We start from the raw sequence: 21,770 nt of genomic DNA, 5'->3' as shown, positions 1-21,770 counted from the left end.
GCGGCGGCGGGGCCGCCCGCGGGAGCCGCCGGGCCGGCGCGGAGCGGCCGCAGGGCATGCCAGCCGCCTGCCCCGATGTTTCACTGGAGCAAGTGGAAGAAGAGGATGGGAGCGAGCGCGTCCTCCTCCAAGAGACCCGTCTTCGACGAGCGGGAGGACGGTGAGTGCGGGCCGGGAGGCTCCGGGATGCCAGCCCTGCTCCGGGATGCTCTGCCCTGCCCAGCCCCGGGGTGCCGAGACCCCCCGCCCGGCACGGGGTTCCTGCAGCACCGCTACCGGCGGGGGAGCGGTGCCCGGGTGCGGGTGTCGGGCCGGGCGGTGCCTCCCCGTGGGGCGCAGGAACTCTGCCCACGGTCGCCCCACGGACACGGGGCAGTTGTCGTTAAAACCCGGGGAGACTGAGAAGGGGGCGGCGAGGGGACAGTTCAGCAGTGAAGTTTCACTCTGTGTGCGGACAGCCCCGGTTTTAACGAGGAAGGGCCAAGTGCCGCCGGCCATCAACACCCGAACACTGCTGTCAGTGCAGAGGGGCTGCTTTGGGGTTTTTCCCGACATACAAATTGTGGGGTTTTTTTGTAGAAATACACCACGAAATGCCACCGTTGCGTTACACTTCTCAAGTGCAGGGTGAAATTGCAGAGGAGCAAAGGAAAAAAACTTTGATTGCAGGTGAAGGAAGAGTTCAGAGAGTTGTCAGGCCAGCAGATGGATGCTGTATGGCCGGGGCAGCCCGACGCTGCATTGGCCCTGGGGCACGAACTGAGCACAGGCAAAAATCCCCATGTGCATGGGGTACTGGAATTGTGCTCTGGATAAACCTGGAGTTAGATGTGTTCATTTGAGTCTCTTAGCCCAGTGATGGGCAGGTCAGGGTCTGCTGTCATCCCCTCGCTGAGGGGACCAGACGTGGCTGTGCTGCTCTGGCAGCTGACGGGGGTTAAATCAGGCAAACTTTTCCCGATGCAGGAGCTGGTTGGTTTCCCCAACATGTTTTTATTAGCAGTTCACAGCGAGCGAGCTGAGTAAAAATGCTTAAATTGGAGGCTTCGCTGCAATTTCATTCTGAAAGCAAAATTTCTTTCTGAGAAGCATTTCATTGTGCTCTGAGCCTGTATGCAACCAGCCAGGGAGCCTGAGCTCTGCAGGTGAATGACCACTGACAGGAGCCTGGGAACACCTCATTCATCAGGTGCTTTCAAGCAGTGCTTTTGTAATATGTCCCAATTATTAGGACATTACTTTCTTGATATCTCCTGCTTTTCCATCATTCCTTGTTGATGTGTGCTTGGAGTGTTGTTCTGGTGAACTCATATTTACTGGCACAGCATGGTTGCTATGGTGATCTCTGAAGACATCCCAATAACTTCCTTAGATAAAGAAGCCAGTTAATACTTGCAGTTTGTATGTGACATAACGTGGAAGAGTTACTAGTGATGACAGTTTAATGTGAAATCAATTAAAAAATAAAAAGGAAAAAGACTCGTTGGTATGTGAAATTTTGCCCATAGGTGGTTCCTGGTGATGGATCTCTGCACAAGGATGAGCCCAACTGCCGAAATCCATCGGATGATCCCTGGGAATTGTGGCAGGGTGTATGTAAATAGAAGGTTAAGGTTTATTCTAGTGAGTACTAGCACAAAGCCCAGTATTTTCACTCAGATAAATCCAACTCTAAACCCTTACAGTTCTCTTCCCTGACTTCCTGGGGACTGGGGATTCACTGCCTCCTGTCAGGGGTTTCCTGGGGCTGCGCAGTAACGTGTTTGCTCTGTCTCAGTGTAAAACACCTGGCCATGGAGGGTTATCTGCTGTCAGCTTCACTGTTAGAAATTGCCCTTCCTCCCCAGCCTGCATCTGTCCAACCCCAGCAGCCTGCTGTTGGATCTTACCTGGGTAAACGGGGGAGTACCTGTGTCACACCCCTCTCTTGCTGTCAGGGCTGTGGCTGCCTGGTGTCCTCACTGATGGGACACATGGATCGAGCTCTCCAAGTCCGTTACTCCAAGGATAAACTTCATATTCCTGACTGTCCTATGGATCTTCTCTAACCCTCTCTATTTTTTTCAGGATCTCTTTTGTTAGTGCTGGTATAGGGCTCATTTTCCAGCAGGGCTGGGGGCCAGACTGGCCGGTGCTGGTGCAGCCCATGTGCAGGGCTGGCTCTTCATCCACCTAGGGCCAGGGCAGTGGGGAGCTGTGCTGGGGGAGTCATGCCCAAGGAACAGCTGTGCTGCTCCCTCCTTGTTTCCCTTCCTGGGTGCTGTGGTGTCCCCAGCCCCTCAGTTTTCCCCCAGTTCAGGTAACATCCCTTGGCTGTGAAGCTGGGTGGTGACCAGGTGTGCCCGGTCCTGTGTGTTGGGGACAGTAGCATCTGACTCCCTTTGGGTGCCCTGCCTGGCTGCAGCGTGCACAGCGTGTACACCCTGCTGCTCCACGTTTGCACATACAGCCCTGGAAATATTTCTGGGCCTTTCAAGTGGGGATTCAACTAATAGAAAAGCTGACTGTGAAAGGATAGTGTCTGCATGGTTGTGTTTGCTTCCAAGGAACGCTGGTATGAGGGAGATTGGGCTCCCCTGGCTGTGGGAGCTGTGGCTCCAGCTGGTTCCAGTCTCACGGGAAATCTGGCAAGTTGCACATGCATCAGCTGGGCTCGAACTCCAGCCTGTCCAGCTGGAGATGCTGCCTAGTGATGCCTCAGCTTGTTTTTAGCAAGGTGTGTTGAATCCTGTTCCTGAACAGAGAAAGTTAATGAATGGGGAGGGGAAGGGAGGAAAAACAAAGTAAGGGAAAATGTGGGAAGAAGAGGACAAGGCAAAAGAACAGAAGGACTGCAGGGTTGAGCCCTTGGAGTCACAGTGCACTGGAGTATGGTGGGTTCAGTAAGCTCAAGTAAGTCATAGTGGACTTATGGGTTCAGCGTTATCACCATGTGCTATTTTTCATCAGGAAAAACTGGTCTTTGTCTGTAGAGGCTGTTCAGGGTTTGTTATTTATACCCATAAGAATCTTTTAAAAACTCCTCAGCCCATGAGTGGATTTGTTCTCCAGCCCCACAGAAGGCCCAGGCTGGGTGGTCACTGCCTGTCTGCCAGATGTGAGACATCTCTCTGTGCAGGGCATGGGGCACTGGAGTGTCTCATAGAATCCCAGAATCACTGAGGTTGGAAAAGGACTCCCAGCCCATCAGTCCAATCTGTGCCTGATGCCCACCTTGTCACCCAGCCCAGAGCACTGAGTGCCACGTCCAGTCCTTCCTTGGACACCTCCAGGGATGGGGACTCCACTACCTCCCTGGGCAGCCCCTTCCAATGCCTGAACACCCTTTCTAGCAAGAAATTCTTCCTGTTCCCTGCCACAATTTGAGGCTGTTTCCTCTTGTCCTGTCCCTTGTTCCCTGAGAGAAGAGCCTGACCCCCACCTGCCTCCACCCTCCTGTCAGGGAGCTGTAGAAAGCAAGAAGTCACAGTACAGCAGCTGTGAGGCTTGTTTGTCTCACGGGCAGGAATTATTTTCTGTTGTCATTCTGGGAAACAGCCAAGCAAGTTTTATTGACACACCCCTCCTTTTTTATTTTTTTTTTAAATTATTTTTTATACTAAGTGAAGACAACCTGTCATTATGCAGCCAATGGGAATGTTTCAACCCAGATATTTAAAAAATGTTTAGCAGAGTTGCTGGACTTGGGCAGCCGGGCTGAGCAGGAGGAAATACAGGGCACACTTAGTGCTATTAGCATTGCCCACAGTTGTGTTGTGTGAGAGAGGGGAAAACCACAGCATGATGTATCTCTCCATGCAATTATGTCTGAAGAGGAATTTCAATAGTGCATTTTCGTTATGGTTTCTCCTGAATCAAAGTGGCTTACTAAAAAAACTGTGTGTAAATATACACGAAAATCTGTGAAGCCATCTGCTGTTTCCTGCTGAGCTGTGCCTCCCCTCGCTGACATGAGGCGAGTGGTCTGAGGGTTCCTGCTCGTGTCCTGAGGCTGAATTAGTTTTCCGGCTGATGTACAAGGTTTTAATGCTGCAGCCCAGTGACTTTCATCATGATTAATATTTTGCCTCAGTCACTTTTTTCCCCATCCCTTGCTTGACTCTCTCTGCCAGAGTGCAGATGGTTTTTCCTAAGGAGGTCAGGTGCAGACTCCTGGGTTTATCCTACTTGCATCAAAATCATCTTTTAAACACAAGTTCCCAGTTTTACAGCCCATGGGTGCAGCTCTCCTAGTTAAGCAGCCTGACTCTGAGAAGTGTGTGCTCAGGGTTAGTCCAGGTTGGGAAAAGTGTCTGTGGTGTGTCCCCTCTCAGGGAACAAGCTCTCTTTGGAATTCTTTGGCTCAGGTAACACTGGGATGAAGCACCAGACTGGGGTTTGGGGCTGAAACCCCACCTGCAGGGGCAGCTGGCAGCGTTTGGGGGGGGTGGGCAGGGTGAGGGGTGCTGTAGTCAGTCTGCCCGTGGCTGCATGTGTTGGTAGATGTGGATCTAAAAGGTTTCAAGGAGTTGCTTTGTGAATGTCCGCTGGAGCTTCCAAGCGGAGAAACTGGTCTCTAAAACGTGGTTCTGTGGAAAACCAGGAAACTCTTACACAGCTCATCGCTGCTTCTCTGGCTGTGCTGTCTGTTGAAGGGTCAACCTGCAGGGACACACTGGGTCTGGGGGGGCTCTGAAGTCCCTCTCTGCCTCCCCACCAGCCTCCTCATCCTGGCAGGGATCGATGCGGGAGGCCGGAGAGCCTCGGCAGCCACGCATGGCACCCGTCCCCATGGAAACGGGCGAGAAGCTGCAGAACCTGGGGGAACGTGCTTAAAATAATCCCTATTTTCATGTCAAGCCATGTGTTGGCAGCGGTGGGGTCACACACCTGGGAGCAGGAGCGGGCATCCCTCCTGCCTCGCCCTGGGAAGCAGGAATGGGAGCGGGAATGGGAGCACTGCATTTGTGGAGCTGTTGGTGTACAGAGAATAAACTGTGGGTGCAGAGCCCACCTGCCTCTGGCTCCCACCTGGCATCTACAGCCACCTCCTCTGAGCCTGCTGGCCAGGGGCTGCTGGGTGCCTTTGGCTGCAGCTTTGGGTAGGTTCTCAGACCCACCTGTCCTTGTCATCTAAATCCCTGGGAATTCAGGGATTCAGTTGTCACAGCCTGGCAAGTGGTTTGCATTCCTCCTTTTATTTCTCTGTCCCGCTCCAATGGGAGCATCGTGTCCAACCTTCTCCACAGACTTCTCTGTTAATTTTTTAGAGTGGGATTCTTCCCCATAATTGTTTGTTTTAGGGGTTGGGACCTTCAGGGAAACAAGAGTGTGCTGCTGGGCAGTCAGAGGTGTCGGAGCAACAGAGATGTGGAAGGACAGGGAGCAAAGCCCGACCTGCCTTGTCCTGTGTCCCTTTACCTCTGTGGTGACACCAACCCTTCTAGCCAGGTTTGCCTCAGATCTGGGGGCATCCTGCTGTGCCGGGAGAGGAACCTAGGAGATGGACCTAGGGACCAGGAAAAGTTTCTTTCCTCTCCTGAGGTGATCAGCACCATAGAACATGTGCTGCTCTTTCTTGGGACAGCAGCATGGCTTGGCCTGGTCTCCTGGTCCCTGGGGGCCAGGGCAGCCCCTCAGCATTGTCCCTGTTCCTACTGCTGCTGGGTGTGCTCCTCCTGCCTTGGCTGCTCCTCATGGAACCCGGCTCCATTGCCTCAGCTTGGCAGGGATTTTAAGCTCTGGGCAGGAATTTAAAGCCCTGGGCAGGAAACATTGCCCTTTTGATTTGAAATCTACAGACTAATGCCCTGTAAGGTGGTTGTATAATCCCAAATACTACTTATGGCCAGATACAGGTGTGTTAAGCTTCCACGCTCTGCAAACCACTGACTACAGTGCTCCCTGCTCAGATTGCAAGGGGAACTTTTTCCATAGCCTGAGTCTTGCATGGCTGTGGGTTGGGAGCACAGATGCTTTTCCCTGTTATTTAAAAACAAGAGAAAAAGCCTTTCTGTATTGTCAAAGTGGTAGCTAAGTAAGTAAGCGGGAGGAGGATGGAGTGGGAATTGCAAGGAGGTGTCAGCAAAGCTGTGTTTAGTATTGTCAGCGAGGCTTTGTTTCTGCTGCCCCCAGATCTGTGGAGTTGTGCCTGTGCTTTGCCCAGGGACATGCTCCCTCCATGGGATCACTGCCCCTTCCAGCAGAGCTATTGCCCCTTGTTTCTGACTAAGGATGGAAAACTTTTCAAGGTGTGAAGCTTTGCAGTGTGTTGTGTAATGCAAAAAAAGATTAAATAGGTTAAATCCTGCCAATTCAGCAATTCCAAGTCATGGAGGTGTGTGTTAGCATGTACATTGTTGGGAGTACTGGCTCCTTCTGCTGCAGTGCTGTCCCTCTCCACACTGATGGCTGTGGTCCCTTCACAGTAGTGCTGACAGAAATCTGAACAAAAGTCATTCTTGGTGGGCTCATATGTCTGTAGGAGATCTGAGGAGAGGAGATCAGGGTAAAAAGTGCCCTGAGGGAAGCTGTGGCTGTTCTTATGGAGCTGGAGTAAGAAAAAATTAACAAACACAGTAGCAATTCGAGGGACGTTTGATAGATAGGGAGGGACAAAGGCAATCAAGGAAAAGTCATTGGGAAGAACTGTTCAAGTGAAATGTTAGACCAAATTAATACTCTGTGTATTCTGTGGAGGCCATGATCCTCACAACTGGCTTGGAATGGGCTCTCTTTGAGTTGGGGCTGGGGATCTGCACACCTTCCTCACCATGTCCCCAGTGCTGGCATGGTGACCTTGCTGGCTCAGCTGGCATTCCCCCCGTGGCTGCAGCTGTGCTTCCCGGGGTACAAGTCTCAGGACATGGAGCTGATGGTGCCAGGTCACTCACAGAGACCAGCACCGGCTGCCAGGAGAGCTGTGCTGTCAGTGCCGGCTGCGGAGGGAGTGCAAGGTCACCTCGTGCTGTGCCTGGTGGAATGTCAGCGAGAGGCACTTGACAAGAAAAACCTTCCCAGAAATGGAAAAAGCCAGTCTTTTTGCAGTTTGGTACTTTCACCATCTGAGACTGGGGTGCTGGTTAAACAGCTGGTTGGGGTCTCCCTGCAGCGCGTTGGCGGGAGGAGGGGTGTGTGCCCATGGCCACTCAGGGAAGGGGACAGCATGTGTTTCCCTTTAAACATTGCCTTATTTCTTGCGGGAATTCTTGAAGTTGACTATTGCTCATCCACAGTGGTGTTCTGCCTCTGGGTTGGCTTTCCACTCACCGTGACCACAGGTGAGTCTCTGTGAGTGTGGCCTGGCTGGACATAGTCGGGCAGGGGATGTTGCTGAGCCCATTGTTCACAGGCAGCCTGGGATGTAAAAGCAGGTTCAACTTTTCCCACTCTTTTCCATGGAGCTGCTCTCCAGTTCCGAATGCTTTGTCCCTCAGTAAGCTGTGGAGCCTCTCATGGTTGCAGTGGTTGTTAATGAGTAGTTTCTACCACCTCACCACGGCATCCTGGAGCGAACCACCAAATTAATCATCACTAACAACTTCTGTGGCCACAGGTCATAGAGAAGTACCACAGGGAGCAGTGGCAGTCTCTGAGGGGGGGGGCTGGTGGATGGGGTGTACCCCCTAGATGTGGTGTGTGCCAGCACATCTCAGGTGTGCACCAGGGAGAGGACCTGTGCTGGCTGAGCCCTGCTTTGCTGTTTATCTCCCAAAGTACAGAGCATCAGGACAGCCTGGGAGCAGCTCAGCTTCTCCATGTAAGAGAATGTAAGTGTCAGTGTCCTCTTCCCCTCTCCCACTGTTCTTCAGGAATTAAATTGCTTTAGGTGACAGTTATGGAAAATTAAAAGTGCTTCGGATGTGTGGGAACAGCTGGCTCTGAGCATTGCCAGGCAAGGAGACGTGACAGAGTGTGAATGTTGATGTGCTCATTTACATCTCAGGTGGTGTTCAGGGGTTCTTCCAGTACCTGGGACTGGTGAGGAGATGCAGGCACTGAATTATGGTCACCTGAAGAATTCCCATGTGTTTTTACTTCTGGCGCCTGACAAAGGTCAGAAGGGAGGGCTGGGAAGGGCTCAGGCTGAAGCTCAGGTTCCTCCTCTGAGCAGAGTTCTCGGTGAGGATTAGGAGAAACACTTTGGGTGAATCTCCTCTTGCCTCTGCTGTTGGGTGGATACAACTTTACCTCCATAGCTCAGTGCGTTTCACTGTCAGAAGGATATAGATCATCTCCTGTGAAAGGTATGTAGTGTATTAAACTGCCTTGTGAAAGAAATGTCACGGAATCCACGGGAAAGCTGAGTACTGCACATTTGCTTGGTGTGTTACTGGTTTCCAGCCTTAATGGGAACTGGCAGGCAAGACCAGCAAGCCAGGAACACAGAAAATGATACACATTAGGCTTGGATTGTTTGCACTGTTGGAAAACGTGCTTTATGCTTCACAGAAAATAGGGCTAAAGCTTGGTCCCAAATAATTTGCACTTTAAAGGCTCAATGCCGCATGTGGTAAGCACATGAATAATTCATACACATGCAAACAGACCCCATGATTTCATATTTCAATGTGAGTCTAGATTTGCTCAGAACTTTGAACTAGCACTGATTAGTGGCTCCTCCAGCACAGAAGCAGCTGAGCAGGACCTTCAGCACAGGGATGAAAAGATCCCTTCTCCCGATGGCGCCGGTTGTGTGTCTCTGTAAGGGCTGGGATCTTCCCTGGCATCTCCACTCAGGTGGCCTGGCCAATGGCTCCAACAGTGTCCAGAGCTCGGCACCTCGAGTGCCTCCTGGGCCTGACCTTGACATGTTTTGTTTACTTTCATACACCAGTGCTCCTGTAACCGGTACAAACGCTCCCGGGAGAGCTGGCCTGGGTCCGATCTGTTGCCGTGAGCTCAGCACAGAGCTCCAAGTTCCCCAAAGGGCAGACAGTGCCTGTTCATGGAATGAAACTGTGTTGTGGGAAGGGGTGTGGATATGTCAGCAGTGGTGGGCAATCACAGGGATCTGGGAGCAGGTGTTGGCTGGGAGTCTCTGCCCCAGCATGTGAGCATGCCTGGCTCACCCCTCCAACAGGTACCGCTGGTTGGCTTCATCCCAGGATTTTTGGAGTAACTGGGTAGTGCTGAGGTTTAGGCACAGCTGTACAGTCAGCACAGGCAGGAATTCTGTGTGGAGCTGAAGGGCAAAGAGGTGCTCATGTCGGGGTGACGATGGCAGCACCGTACCATGCTGCTCAGACATCCCGGCTGGGCATGGCTCCGCATCCTCCGCCTGTGGCTCCTTCGGGAGTCAGACCCACGAGCACTGTGGCAGCTGCCTTAAGCTGCCAGTTCCTGCTTGAATACTGGGCTTTGCAATGATCCCTTGGTAAGACCTTTAAAGTCAGTGACAACCCAGGACCTCTGTGGCTGCTCTGATGCAGTGTGTGCCATGCAGGGGGCTGGGGACACTGGCAGTCACTGCTCCTCTGCTCCATTGGGTTTTATTCCACTTTAAATGCCACAGCAGGAGCATCGCAAGCAGGTGTCAAAACAAGCACAGCTGCAGCGAAGCGAACTTAGGGATTGATTAATGAATAGTTTCAGCCTGTTGTGTGTTTCTCTACGTGGCTTTCTGATGTAAAGATCAATGTGTGAATTTATTTAAAAAATAGCAGGTTTCTTTTCAGTAGAACAAATTGCTTCTGTTTATCAAAATGCTGAGTAACATCAACAAACAATTCAGTCACTGGTTGTCCCTCAGAACTACTTGGGAAATTATTTTACTTAGTGTTTCCTCTGGCCTTGTTTGGATTTTTTCCTGCTCTTAGTTTGGCATCTCCAAAGGCAGCCCTGCTTCCCCCCCTGCTCTCTCCGGAGGCCACTCTCCTCTTCTGCTCTGTGCCGAATTGGGGGTTTTCCATTGCTGACCTTTCTCTTGCTCTCTCACCGAAGCTGCACAGGGGCTTATTCCCGGGGGATTTGCTCCCCAGGGTATTCTAGTGCAGCTGGAAGTGGGCAGATGGGTGGCCCCGGTGCCCCCCGGCGGTGTCGGTGTTGGTGGCGGGGACGCTGAGTGAATGCAGAGCCCTGGGGGTGTGCTCAGGCCTCACAAGCCACCCATGCTTGGGCACCAGCGCCCCGAGGTGCTGTGCAGTGTGTGTCTGGCTCTCCCAAGGGTCACCTCAGCCTCCCTGCAGCCTGCAGTGGTACCTGCTGGAGGGGAGGGTGATGCCCTCTGCTCTGCGTGCCACTGTGAGACCTGGCTTCCCTCCTCCCTGTGGCTGGGGTCTCTGTCAAGAGATGTTCTTTCCAGCATGAGTTGGTACATCACTGTGCTCCAGAGAATTTCTTATCACAGAAGTAGGATGCCTGCTTTCCCTAGAGAATTTGAACTTGGTGAATAATTCTCTTTGACATCCCACTGTGAATTTGGGTCTGCTCTTTTCTTGTGGAGTTGAAATCAATTCTTAGCAGTTATGGCCATCCATCCTGTGCTCCTGCAGGTACTGGGTGGGCCATCCTGTGATGCTCGGTTGCTTGGATACATCAGTGTGGTCTGTCCATTGAGTGAATCTGTTCTGACACTTCCAAAAGAAAGAACAGGCTTCTTGTTGACTTCAGGGAGCACTGAAAGGGGTCACTGCTCCTACCTGAGGTCAAGCAAAAATATCTTCAGGTATTCGTCTCTCTCTTGTGGCTCCTTTCTTACTTCCCAGATTTACTGACATCACCAGCATGTGTGACTCATTTATACTGTCTTGCTCCTAATTTTTCCTTCTTTGTGAGAAAGAGCCCCTTCCATTGCCGGGGCTGTGGGAAATGCCTGCCCAGCTCAATGTGTGGCAGAACACAGACCCATGTGCAGGAACACCGGCAGTTGCAGGGAGACCAAACCCCCTCTTGGTGCTGCCTCGGTGTTGGTGTTCACCAGGCTTGGAGCCAGCGGCTCCCGGTGCCGTGTGCTGCCACCGCGTTGCTGGTGCACAGCCTGCTCGGGGCAGTTGGGTTCCCTCCTGAACCCTCGGTGAGCCAACGGCCCTGAGAGAGGGTCAGTGGAGAAGCAGCATTTCCACAGGCGTTAAAATGCTGCAGCAGCAGCTCTGCCAAGCAGCACATCCATTGATCCCAGCCAAAGGTATTTTGGGAGCGTGTCTGCTGCTCGCGAGCCTTCAGGACAAAGATAGGACCACGCGCCCAAAATAGCGCCCTGGAGCCTGCACACCCCACCAGTGGCTGCTCTTGGGAGGGAAATCCAGAGTTTGTTTTCAAGTCATCATCGCTGTGTTGACAAGGCTGTCGCTGGGAAAACGATCTCAACTGGGAATGTCTGAATTAACTCCGAGAGCGGTGTACGCGCATGCAGACAGCGCTCACTGCTCACCACCCAACAATTCAAAAGGACTTGTTGGCCTTTTGAATAGATATATCACACAGAATCACTGGTTGTGGAAAAGACCTCCAAGGTCATCGAGTCCAACCTGTGCCGGATCCCCACTTGTCACCCAGCCCAGAGCACTGAGTACCACATCCAGTTGTTTTTTGGATACCTCCAGGGACAGTGACTCCACCACCTCCTTGGGCAGCCCCTTCCAATGCCTGACCACCCTTTCCATGAAGAAATTCTTCCTGATGTCCAACCTGAACCTCCCCAGGTGCAGCCTTGTTGAGGGAGAAAAGCTGTTGAGCTGCCTCCACTGCCTGTTGGCGGAGATGAGGTTTTCCTGTTGCGGTTCAGTGCCAACCCCCTTTTAGAGCTGTTGGCTGAGGGGGGGCTCCTTTGGACCCCTGTGTGTGAGGGCATTGATCACGGCTGTGGATGCTCCGGTGTCAGTGAATGTGCTTGGGGGGCCGTGCTGAGGGGACCTTCCATGTGGGCAGAGCACCACTGCTCTGCTCCTGAGCCATGGAGGAGTTCGTGGTGGATGCCTGTGTGTTCATTAATATGCATGTGTTTAAAAAAAACCCAACCCCAAACCAGACATCACTGTATTTCTGTGGTGCTGATCCATCCAGTTGCCAAGAAATCAGCATAGCTGCCAGTCCAGCCCTTTTTCAGGAGATTTTTTTTCTATTCTTTTTGATTTTCTTTGTGGTGCTCCAGTGGGGTGAAACACGGCAACAGAGACCACCCTTCACTGCTGTAATTGTGTCTGTGCAGCAGTGTAATTGTGGAGTGTTAGAAAGCGACACCCACAGATGAGAAGCAGGGACAGAAGTGTCTCTGCTGAGCTACTGCTGAGTTAGTGTTGGCTTCCCTTTGTGTAGAATCCAAATGGTTTGTGCTCACAGAATCCCAGGCTGGTTTGGATTGGAAGGGACCTTGAGGATTATCTATTTCCAACGCCCCTGCCATAGTCTGCTCTCTATGGATTCACTAGTGCAATAGAACAGTTGTCAGACTGATCTGGCCAGTGCACAACTGACTTTTTTTAGTGTATTTTCCCAATGTTCTGATAGTCGTCACCAGCCCCACTGACACAGCAGGAGGAACAAGACTGTCTTTCATGCCCCACAATGGATTTGCTGGTGTGGCGAGTAGTAAAAGCCCCTTTTGATTGAAAACCAGAAGCAGCTGATTGTAAAAAATATTCCTGAGGCTTCGATGTTACAAAGAGTTCTTGTCCCGGGGCTGTTACACATTGAGCCTGCAGGAAGCTCCAGTGCTTCTGGACTGATTTGGGAAAAACAGGGATAATCAGGAGACATAAAATAAGTGCTGGAATGTGTGATTGAATAGAATGAGGAAGGTTGTTTCCACAAAAGACCTTTTTTCAGTCTCAGACCTCTTAAAGGCTCCCATGTAATTTAAAAAAAAATGGAAGTGCCGAATTCTGTCTTGTTCTCAGCTGTTTTTAGGTTCTCGCTTAAAAATGCTCATGTGTGATCATCACACGCCAGTTGCCACTGTGAGCCCAGTAATTTTGTCACAATACCTCCGTGTTTGTTGCAGCATAGAACACAAAGTTAAACAAGAAGTGGGTAGGTCCTTCTCCTCTATGCCCTGAACAGCCTTTGTGGCTCTCTTTAGGTGCACAGAAAAATATGCCAGATCTGAGGACTTCAATTACCTGCGGTGATTGGATTTCATGTGGCTCTTTCTTATAAAAGCATTGGTAATTATTAGCATCGCTAACTTTCCTATTAATTAACATTTAAAATCCTCCAAATACCATGTGAGGGCCTTTCCAAATGATATGGTACTGAGGTTAGCCATGGTCTGTCTACTTTGAATGTCCTTGTAAGCCATTTCCCCTATCTTTTAAATACAAAGCCTTGTTGTTTTTTCTTCTCTCAAGTGTCTCCATCTCTCCAGGATGCGGTTGTGCGGTTGCAGGAGGGTGGGATACTCTTACAGTGTGATAAAGTGCATTGGATTTCATGGTAGCAACTGGTCCATCTCTACAATTACTCTTGCTGCTCGTTATTATCTGTATTTCCATGGCAACAGGAAGGTCTGGTCATGGACCTGGGGCTGCTGTGTGTGGTGCCGGCGTGGGGGCGAGGGCAGGGTCTCCTCTGCCACCAGAGCCCTGGCACCAGGGCTGCTCCAAATGGGGGGCAGGGCTGGTCTCTCCCTTAGCAGAAACTCTGCCTGTCTTGTGAAAAGCTAGTGACTCATTTTGTTCTAATTTTCCCTAACCAGCACTCCTTAACTTTCCGTACTGCACCGACTCCAGATGAGATCCCTGATCCATCCCAGCCCGTCTCCAGGTGTTGTCATACCAGCAGGTACTGATGGGAGCCAGGCAGCCCCAGTGCAGCTGGGCAGGAGCATCTCCTGCCTGTCAGTGCACGCCTTGGCAAAGTATGAGTGTCCCTATTGCTCCCTGAGCTCATCAGCCTGTGAGCAGTAACACAACCTGACAACCCTTTAAAAAAACCTGACTGGGGAATCTGTTCTCCCGCAGTCTCGGGGCGCTGCTTTCCACAGGTTGGCTGTTGCTATATAAAGAAATAGACTGTTGTTTCTAAATTTACCCTGTTAATGTCACAGAGCATAAAGAAAAATAGCAACAATAAACTGTCATTTTGGGCAGGGAGTGGTGCAGGAGTGATGCTGTGGTGGCTGTGCCTGGTTGGCTGGTGCTCTGTGTTTGCTCCTCTCTCTGTTTAACTACCCAAGGCTGTCAGGACACGTATGTGTGTGGCTGTCTGCACCCGAGGTACCCCTGCTCTGGGCGCCTGGCAGCCAACTCAGGCTCTGACCTTGTCACAGGAACAAGAAGGGGAGCAGAGCAGCACAGTGAGCTTGCAATGGGGTCGGGATGTGGCCTTTCCATGGGCAGGTGGGATTGGAGCCAGGGTGGGAGCTGAAAGCCTCTTCCAGGTTTCATTAGCAATCTCCTGTGAGCAGTTTGCAAGCCTTGGCAAAATCTGGATATAGGCATCGTTCTGCCTGGAGCTGTCTGTCTGTCTGACCAGTGCTGTCAGAGAGCCTCTTCTCTGCCACCAACAATAACCTTCTCATGGGGCAGGGAAAGGTCAGATCTGTAACTGCCATCAAGAATAATGATTAAATGTAAGAAATTATCTGTGATGCCATAATTATAGGCACATTTGTTAAAAAAAAAAAGTAATTCTTCCCAGTAGGATATGGATGTAACATGGACATAACCTCTCTGGACAGCTTCTCCTTATGGCCCTCAGGTAGCCCCCAGCTTGTCTCAGCCCGTGTTCCTCATGTGGACCTGCTGTTGGGAGTGTGATTAAGGTTGTTCTGACAGACCCAAGTTCAGACTTCCCATATGTGACCTAAATGGCAGCTCCATTGCCCAGGATTGTTTTAAAGCCTTTCTGGGAAGCCCCAGTTCTTTGTGTCCTAACACAATGCAATTTCGGCATAAGGTTTGCTGCAAAGTAGGTCTCAATGCAAGCCGTGTTTGTAGGGGTTCAGCTTAAGCAGAGCTGTACAGAATTGTCAGATCCATGTCCTACATACCTGGGTTCCTTCCTACAGGTGCTTCCGAGGGGGATGTTTGGTACATCAGGATGTGGTACACACCTGCCTGCAGGTAAATCTTGATGGATTTGTTGGCTCTGAGCACACGGAGGTGTTTGCCCAGGTGGTCCCAGCACCAACCAGTAGTGATGCTCTTGCTTAGGCTGTGTTGGTTTGTCCTTGGTGGAGAGTGTCCCTTTGGGTCACACAGTCCCTCTGTGTAGGCACATGGATGTCCAGGTGTTACAGTCACTGGATTGACTGATGAGGTCGGGTCCAAGGAGTGACGCTTTGGCCTGTGCAGAAAGCACCTGCTGCAATGGGCTGGGAGCCTCTAGGCTGGGCTGTGCCCCTGTGCTGGACTTGTGCTCCCACACTTGGCACCAGGAGCATGAGGGGTGTCCTCAGGGGTGCCCCGTGAGTCTGTGCGCCTGGAGTGCTGGAGATGAACTGGGGGAAGAGACAGATGGGATGGGAAAATGGTACCTGATTCTTCTGTAGGAGCTTCTGCTTCTGTTAGACTTATCACTTAATATTGTTTTAAAACTCATTCCTTTCTGTTGGTGCCTCTGACACCGAGGCTTCCCTGGTGCAGTGCCGTGACTGCCCACCAGACATCAAACCTGTGTATGTCCAGCCTTGGCAGTCAGAGTTGCCTTGGGTGGTGTTATGGGATCAGTGTGCCCCGAGCTGGGTGACACACACAAATCCTCCTTTTTGTTTATTTTTTCCTCTGGGAGCCCGGTGGCCACCCTGGTGCAGAGTGACCAGTGAGTCAGCACTGGGGAGGTGGGTTTGGTGGGAGGTACGCACAGACCTGGTGACTTGGCCAAGATCTGCCCCTAATTAAAGCACACTGCTTTTGTAGGGCAGGGAGACGCCATTAAGAGGCGCTTTGCCGAGTCTACTTGGGTGACACTAATTACTGGCAGTTAATTAAAAAGCAATTAAGAGGAGAGCTCTGAGGGATGCGAATGAGGGTGTGGGGCGGCTTGCTCTGTTGCTCTTATTGCCTTTTCTGTCCGTAACCCTGCTCTCTGCACCATGGCTCTCCCATCCCTGATGGAACGCTGGCAGCTGCTCCCAGTGCCTGGCCATTCATCACCCAACCTCTCCACCCTCCTCCACCATCCCTCCATCCACCACATCCACCACCCACCACTTTCATTTTTCTGTTTCCACTGCGAATCTATATCAGCAAATGAGCAAAATAAATGTTGCTTGTTTGTTTTGACAATTACAGTACAGATTTAATTACGCTCCTTCTTCCTTGTATACTGCTGAATGTCATGTGGTGTGTTCGGCGTAAACAAAGATGTTCTGCTAATGTGAGATATGGTTATTAAAGACACACTGTCAGGCTGCAGCCTCGTCTCCGAAACCAGAATCAGCTGGAGCCCAGCTTCCAGCATCTGTATTCTCGTGTTCACGTGCTGCCTGTGAGGATGTGGCAGATGCTGAGCAAACGCGTCACTGAGAGCGACTGGGTGAACTGTGGGGAAGTGAATAAGGAAATGGAAAAATTAGAAAAAAGAGAAAGCCACCCCTGTGTCTTCAATTATTTTGAGGTAACAGCCTCAGGTATCATAGCAGGAATACAATATTTCAGTCTCAGAGTGAGTTCTCTGTTCAAAACAGTGGGGATCCTCAATTGTTACCATGAAAAGGGCCCGATTTTCTTCCTCATCACTTACTGCCTTTGAAGGATCTGTCTTAAAACCTAAGCCTATTGTGTCATGTGAAAGCAGCTGTAGCATTGTCTGGCGATGGTAAATTGGCAATGACTTTGCATTTCATAATTAGTTAACAAGGAGTCGCTTACAATGCACACGTCTCTCAAACCCCACTGAAATGTGCAGAACACGTTTGACATTATTAATTAAAAATAGGAACATCAAATGCTCTTCTGTGACAGTTCCCATTTCCCCTCACTCTGCTGGGCCATTGGTAGGGACAAGGATGGATTAAGGCAAGGGTTTGAATTCCTTCCTGAAAAATGCTTTGGGACTCCAGGATGATTCAGAGGGGCATAAGAACCCATTGACTGTGTTTCAGATCCACCAACCCTCATCCCTAAGGCTCCCGACTGGGGCTCTGTGAGCTTCCCCCACTCCTGGTTAAGATTGTTCCCTCAATTAAGTCTTGTCAGAAAACCTCTCAAGGAGGTAATTCGAGGGAGAAATTATTTCTAGAGATTCTTGTCAAATTACAGTGAGCCTTTAATTAAATGAGTGTCCATTACTTAATGGCAATTATGGAGAGAAAATCCTTACTTCCGAGAGAGGCAAAGCTCCACTTTCCTAAGGAAAATTTGCCTTTTAAAATAATAAGATAAAGATGGCTTATTCTGCTCTAGAACTGAAGCCTGAAAGAAATGAATGTCTGTCCTTGGAGAGATTTAATTTGGCAAGAGAAGGGTACTGGCATTGTCTTTCTCCCACACTGTGCTGTGGGAGCTTCTCTCCTCCGTGGTGTGGAGCCGATGGACCTGTCAGTGCTCTGGGGATGCCAGTGCTCCAGACTTTGCTGAGGGTTTGCTGTTCATCTCCAGCCATTCAGAGCATTTCCCAACATTTTCCAATCAGCCTTGAAATGAGCTGTGTCACCAGAGCGGTGCGAGGAGGGTGATGGTGGGAGGATGCAGAGCTGAGCTGGGGGAGCTGTGCGGGTTTGAGCCCCAGCAGCCGGTCCATGGCTCATCCCAGCCTTAATCCCACCTCGCTGCAGAGCTTGGTTTGGCAGTGAGTGAGAAAACATGGCCCAGTCTTGCCGGTTTAGAACCAAAGGAGTGTTTTTGAGATTTGCCTTACGTCTTTTGGGTATTTTTATCATCTGCCTTATTCGAACGGTCTCAGCTGAGTCATCTCATCCCTAGTTTAGATTTATGCTCCTTCTACGCCTACTCCAGCAGGACCCAAATCCTCCCAGCACAGCCTGCTGTCGGCCTCGCTGGAGTCATGCAAGTCTGGCATTAAATTATATGGGCACTGGGTCGAGGAGTTATGAATATTGATATATTTTATTTAGCAGCCCTCTGCATTTAATGAGTGTCCATAATACAGTAATTCATAATTTATCATGAATAAGACAATAGATTAGATTACAATTTAATTATTGCTTAATTTTGTAGCTGTTGTGGGGTTTGTGTAGCAAAATACAGAGAGGAAAAGCAACCTTCCATAAATTCCTTTGCGCAGTGGATTAAGGGAACAGCTGTACCCCCTGCAGTGCCACTGCTCATAGGAGGAAATTACAGGACTCTTGTCTTAGTAGGAACCTTGTCTGGTTTTGAAATTCCAATAACCGTTATTCCAATACTCTGGTGATAGAGAGTCAGGGATTCATTGACACAGATTTATGGCATTTTTTGTGCTTGCATTGGCTGGTAATGTGTGACAGGACAAGAGGATACAGCCTCAACCTCTGCGAGGAGAGGTTCAGGTTGAACATTAGAAGAATTTCTTCATGGAAAGGGTGGTCAGGCATTGGAAGGGGCTGCCCAAGGAGGTGGTGGAGTCCCTATTCCTGGAGGGATTCAAGGAACAACTGGATGTGGCACTTAGTGCTCTGGTCTAGTTGTCAAGGTGGGGATCAGTCACAGGTTGGACTCGATGATCTTGGAGGTCTTTTCCACAGCCTAAATGATTCTGTGATTCTCCTTCCACTTCTGCTTATTTAATGAACAAACCCCCTCCAAGTGGGGACAATGGACAGCTGCTCCACTCGTTTTATTCCAAATGGTGAATATTGTATTTATGAGAGAGAGATCCAAATATGGTCCATCTGGTACGAGTTACTCAGCTGTTCACTTCACAGAGAAGAGAATGTTTCCGTATCTCTCCCGTGATGTTCACATAAAGAGCTGAGCTTTTTAAAGCTGTTTAATGTTTTTCTTTGCGGAGGGGTTGCGTAAACATGAGAAATTCCATTAAATCTTGCGCTCTGTGTTCCTGAAACACCAGCACTGCCAAGGTGCGTCAGGGTGACGGGGTCTGGCCGGGGCTCACATGCAGCTGCCTGTGCTGTTTGTGGGCCATGGTGGCTTAGATGAGCTCTCTCTCCCACTCCTCGTGACCAGCCAGCTCTGGCAGGAGCACCAGGAGCACACCTCTCTTCCAGTCACCATGTTGTAGTGGGAAGTTGCCAGGTATCTTGAAATTGGGCAAAATTGGGCAGACCATCATGTCATGAGCACAGTCAGGCTCAGAGTGGCTGTGGAGGCGGCCACTTGTGGGTACCGGCTCTGGGAAGGCAGTGGGTGATCCCAGGCAATGCTGGGAGATCCAGCGCCCCTGTTCCCTGGTATCTCCCCAGCTGGCTGTACCATGCTCTGAACGCCTGGCAGCTCCTCTGGGCTCGGCTGGAGTTTGTACACCGTGGTTATGGATGGCACAAAAAGCTTTAGGAAGTGGAGGAGGAGTTTGTTGCCAGAGGCTTTAATTCTGCATTGAGTGTAAGGGGAGCGGAAGGAGTCAGACACACTCAGGAGAGAGCCGGGAACTGTCCAGAAATAACATCCCGTCTTTCCCTCTTAAAGCATTGAGAGTTTCTGATTGATTTCAGGGGAAGCAGCACTGGAGACTGAAACAAAGGGAAGTTGCAGAAGATGCAGTAGGTCAGAGACGAGATGGTTTAAAGGATCGGTGAGCTGGGAGTTGCTAAGAATAGAGCGAGACAGAGTGGAGTGTCAGGCAGTCTGGGGGGTGCTCCTGCCCATGCGGCGTCTCTGGCGATGGCAGCAGCAGCAGAGGGGAAACTGGGAGGAACAGCAGGGACTGGGAGGAGACTGCTTAGGGAGCAGCTCTGCAAGAATAGAAGTTCTGCGTGGAACTGGGGATGATTTGGATGCATAGTGAAGCCTTCACATGGTGGCTGCTTGGGGAGGGACTGAGGTGGACCCTGGCCGGTGCCCAGGAGTTCTGACCCATGAAGGTTGACCTTTGGTCTGAGACCAGGGGACAGTGCCAGAGGGAGGGAGGGAGGGAACACCTTTTCCATCTAGGGGACGAGGTTGGGCACTCTGGAGAGCCTGGTGCTGACCCCCTGGGGTGGGGAGTGGTGCTCACAGTGCCTGGCCTGTTGTGCCAGGGAGGACACGGAGGAACAGTTGCCCCTGTGGGGGGTCTGAGCTTGCTCCGTAGCCTCAACCCCTTTCATGTCTGGCTTGGCAGAAAACTTATTTGGTTTCGAAACTCCAATAACCATTATTCTGATACCCTGGTAATAGAGTCAAGGGATACACTGACACGGATTTATGGCAGTTTTTGAGCTTGCACTGACTGGCAATCTCTTAATATTTTTTCAGTTAGTTTGTGTTCACTGTATGCCACGTTCTTTCCATACAAACATTACTATTCTATACTATTTTTGAGTCGATGCTGGCCAAAGCCCTTGGATTAGGCTGATGGTGAGATGTGTGTTACTTCATGTCTCCAGGTCTTCCCTAGTGTTGGGTTACAGACTCCCCATGTCAGTGTTTTCCCTTTGGGCTCGGGAGACATCACCAACAGTCCCTAACTCCCCCTGAACTGTAATTAGTAGGGTTTCTGGCCATGCAGAGCTGTGAGGTCCACAGAGTCTCCTCATGGTGGACATGCCCAGCAAGGTAAACAGAACCCTCTGCAGGTATATCTGCAACTCAGCGCTTTTCTATAAAATAATTATGATTCCATGTTAGAAACTAATTTTACTGGAAAAATATTTTTTAAGAATTCTTGATCGCCTCAATTAGAAAGAAAAACAATTTCAGTGCACTCAGAAATGCACTGGCATAAATGGGAATAAAAGCCTTTGGTTTCCTCTGCGTGTGCTGCCTGGCAGGACGTGTGCTGCAAGCAACTGCTGCAATTGCCATTTCCATAACACACACACACACACATTAAATTTTGATTCACGTCTCTGACATCTAGAAAATTGCTCCTTAACAAAAGGAACATTATAGTCCTGCTATGAAATGCAGGCTTGGTCTGGCCACATTTTGGATAATTCTACCCCATTCTTTAGAAAATTGGTTTTATTACTGATAATTGGGCTTAAAGGAAGACTGTTTAATCCTGGCCAACCCAACTTTCTGGGACATTAAGTTCTAATAGGCAGATATAAACTGGTCTTAATAGATGAGTCTGACATCATCTGGCTGCTTATTAACTACTAAACCTTGTTTCACTAATTCTCTTGGCAGCTCTGCGTGTGTTGCCATAGTTTCTTTGTTAACAGAGCAAGACATTAATGTGTTTTGAGTACTTCTTGCCCAAAAGACATGAAAAAACACCTTATGTCTAAAGATGCAAACTGGAACCTGTTCCAAGCGGTGGCAGAGCTGGTGTCCCACCATGAGGCTCTGCAGCTGGTGGCACATGGGGTGTGGGTGTGCACTGCTGGAACGGTGCTGGAAACCCCCCCTGGTGTCGTCTGGGCTTTGCACACCTTGGACAGTGATCAGTTAAATGTAGGGTGTGTTTTAGACAGTGACTGGGCCACCAGAGTGGAGATTCCTGATGCTGCGAGGTGTGTTTGGCTGGAGACTCTCAGGGACACCTGGGGACAGGGTCCCAGGGCTGGGCAGGATGGGGCCTCCGGTACCATTCCCCATTTTTCACCTGGGAGATGAGCCATACCCTTTTCATCCCCTTCTCCTCATTGGCCACTGGCATCCCCTGCAGAGCCATTGCCAGAGGGGACCATGGTCAGTGTGACCTGCACAGCCACGCCACGGCTGGAGCTCCTGGAGGACTTCTATAATCATACGTAACATGTAATTCATTTCTTCTCCTCATCCGTGGGATAGATCAAACTGGAGGATAAATAGGCTGAAATCAACTCCTGTCTCACAGCTGACAGTCATCAGCTTCAGCCTGAATTT

The 21,770-nt window shown here is 50.4% G+C and overlaps 1 protein-coding gene across 1 annotated transcript in view; it reads left to right on the top strand.

The window, feature by feature from the left end:
• The first annotated feature begins 34 nt into the window (after positions 1-34).
• Positions 35-21,770, top strand: part of STK32C (serine/threonine kinase 32C) — a 67,496-nt gene continuing 45,760 nt past the window's right edge. Inside the window, exon 1 of the mRNA XM_027692256.1 lies at positions 35-160. Coding sequence (XP_027548057.1) covers positions 76-160 — 85 coding nt within the window. The 5' untranslated portion in view covers positions 35-75. The remainder of the gene's footprint in view (positions 161-21,770) is intronic.

Source organism: Neopelma chrysocephalum, unplaced genomic scaffold, assembly GCF_003984885.1.
Source record: "Neopelma chrysocephalum unplaced genomic scaffold, ASM398488v2 Primary Assembly neopelma1_85, whole genome shotgun sequence".
NCBI classification, from domain to species: Eukaryota; Metazoa; Chordata; class Aves; order Passeriformes; family Pipridae; genus Neopelma; species Neopelma chrysocephalum.
This window is presented reverse-complemented; position numbering and strand designations above follow the sequence as displayed.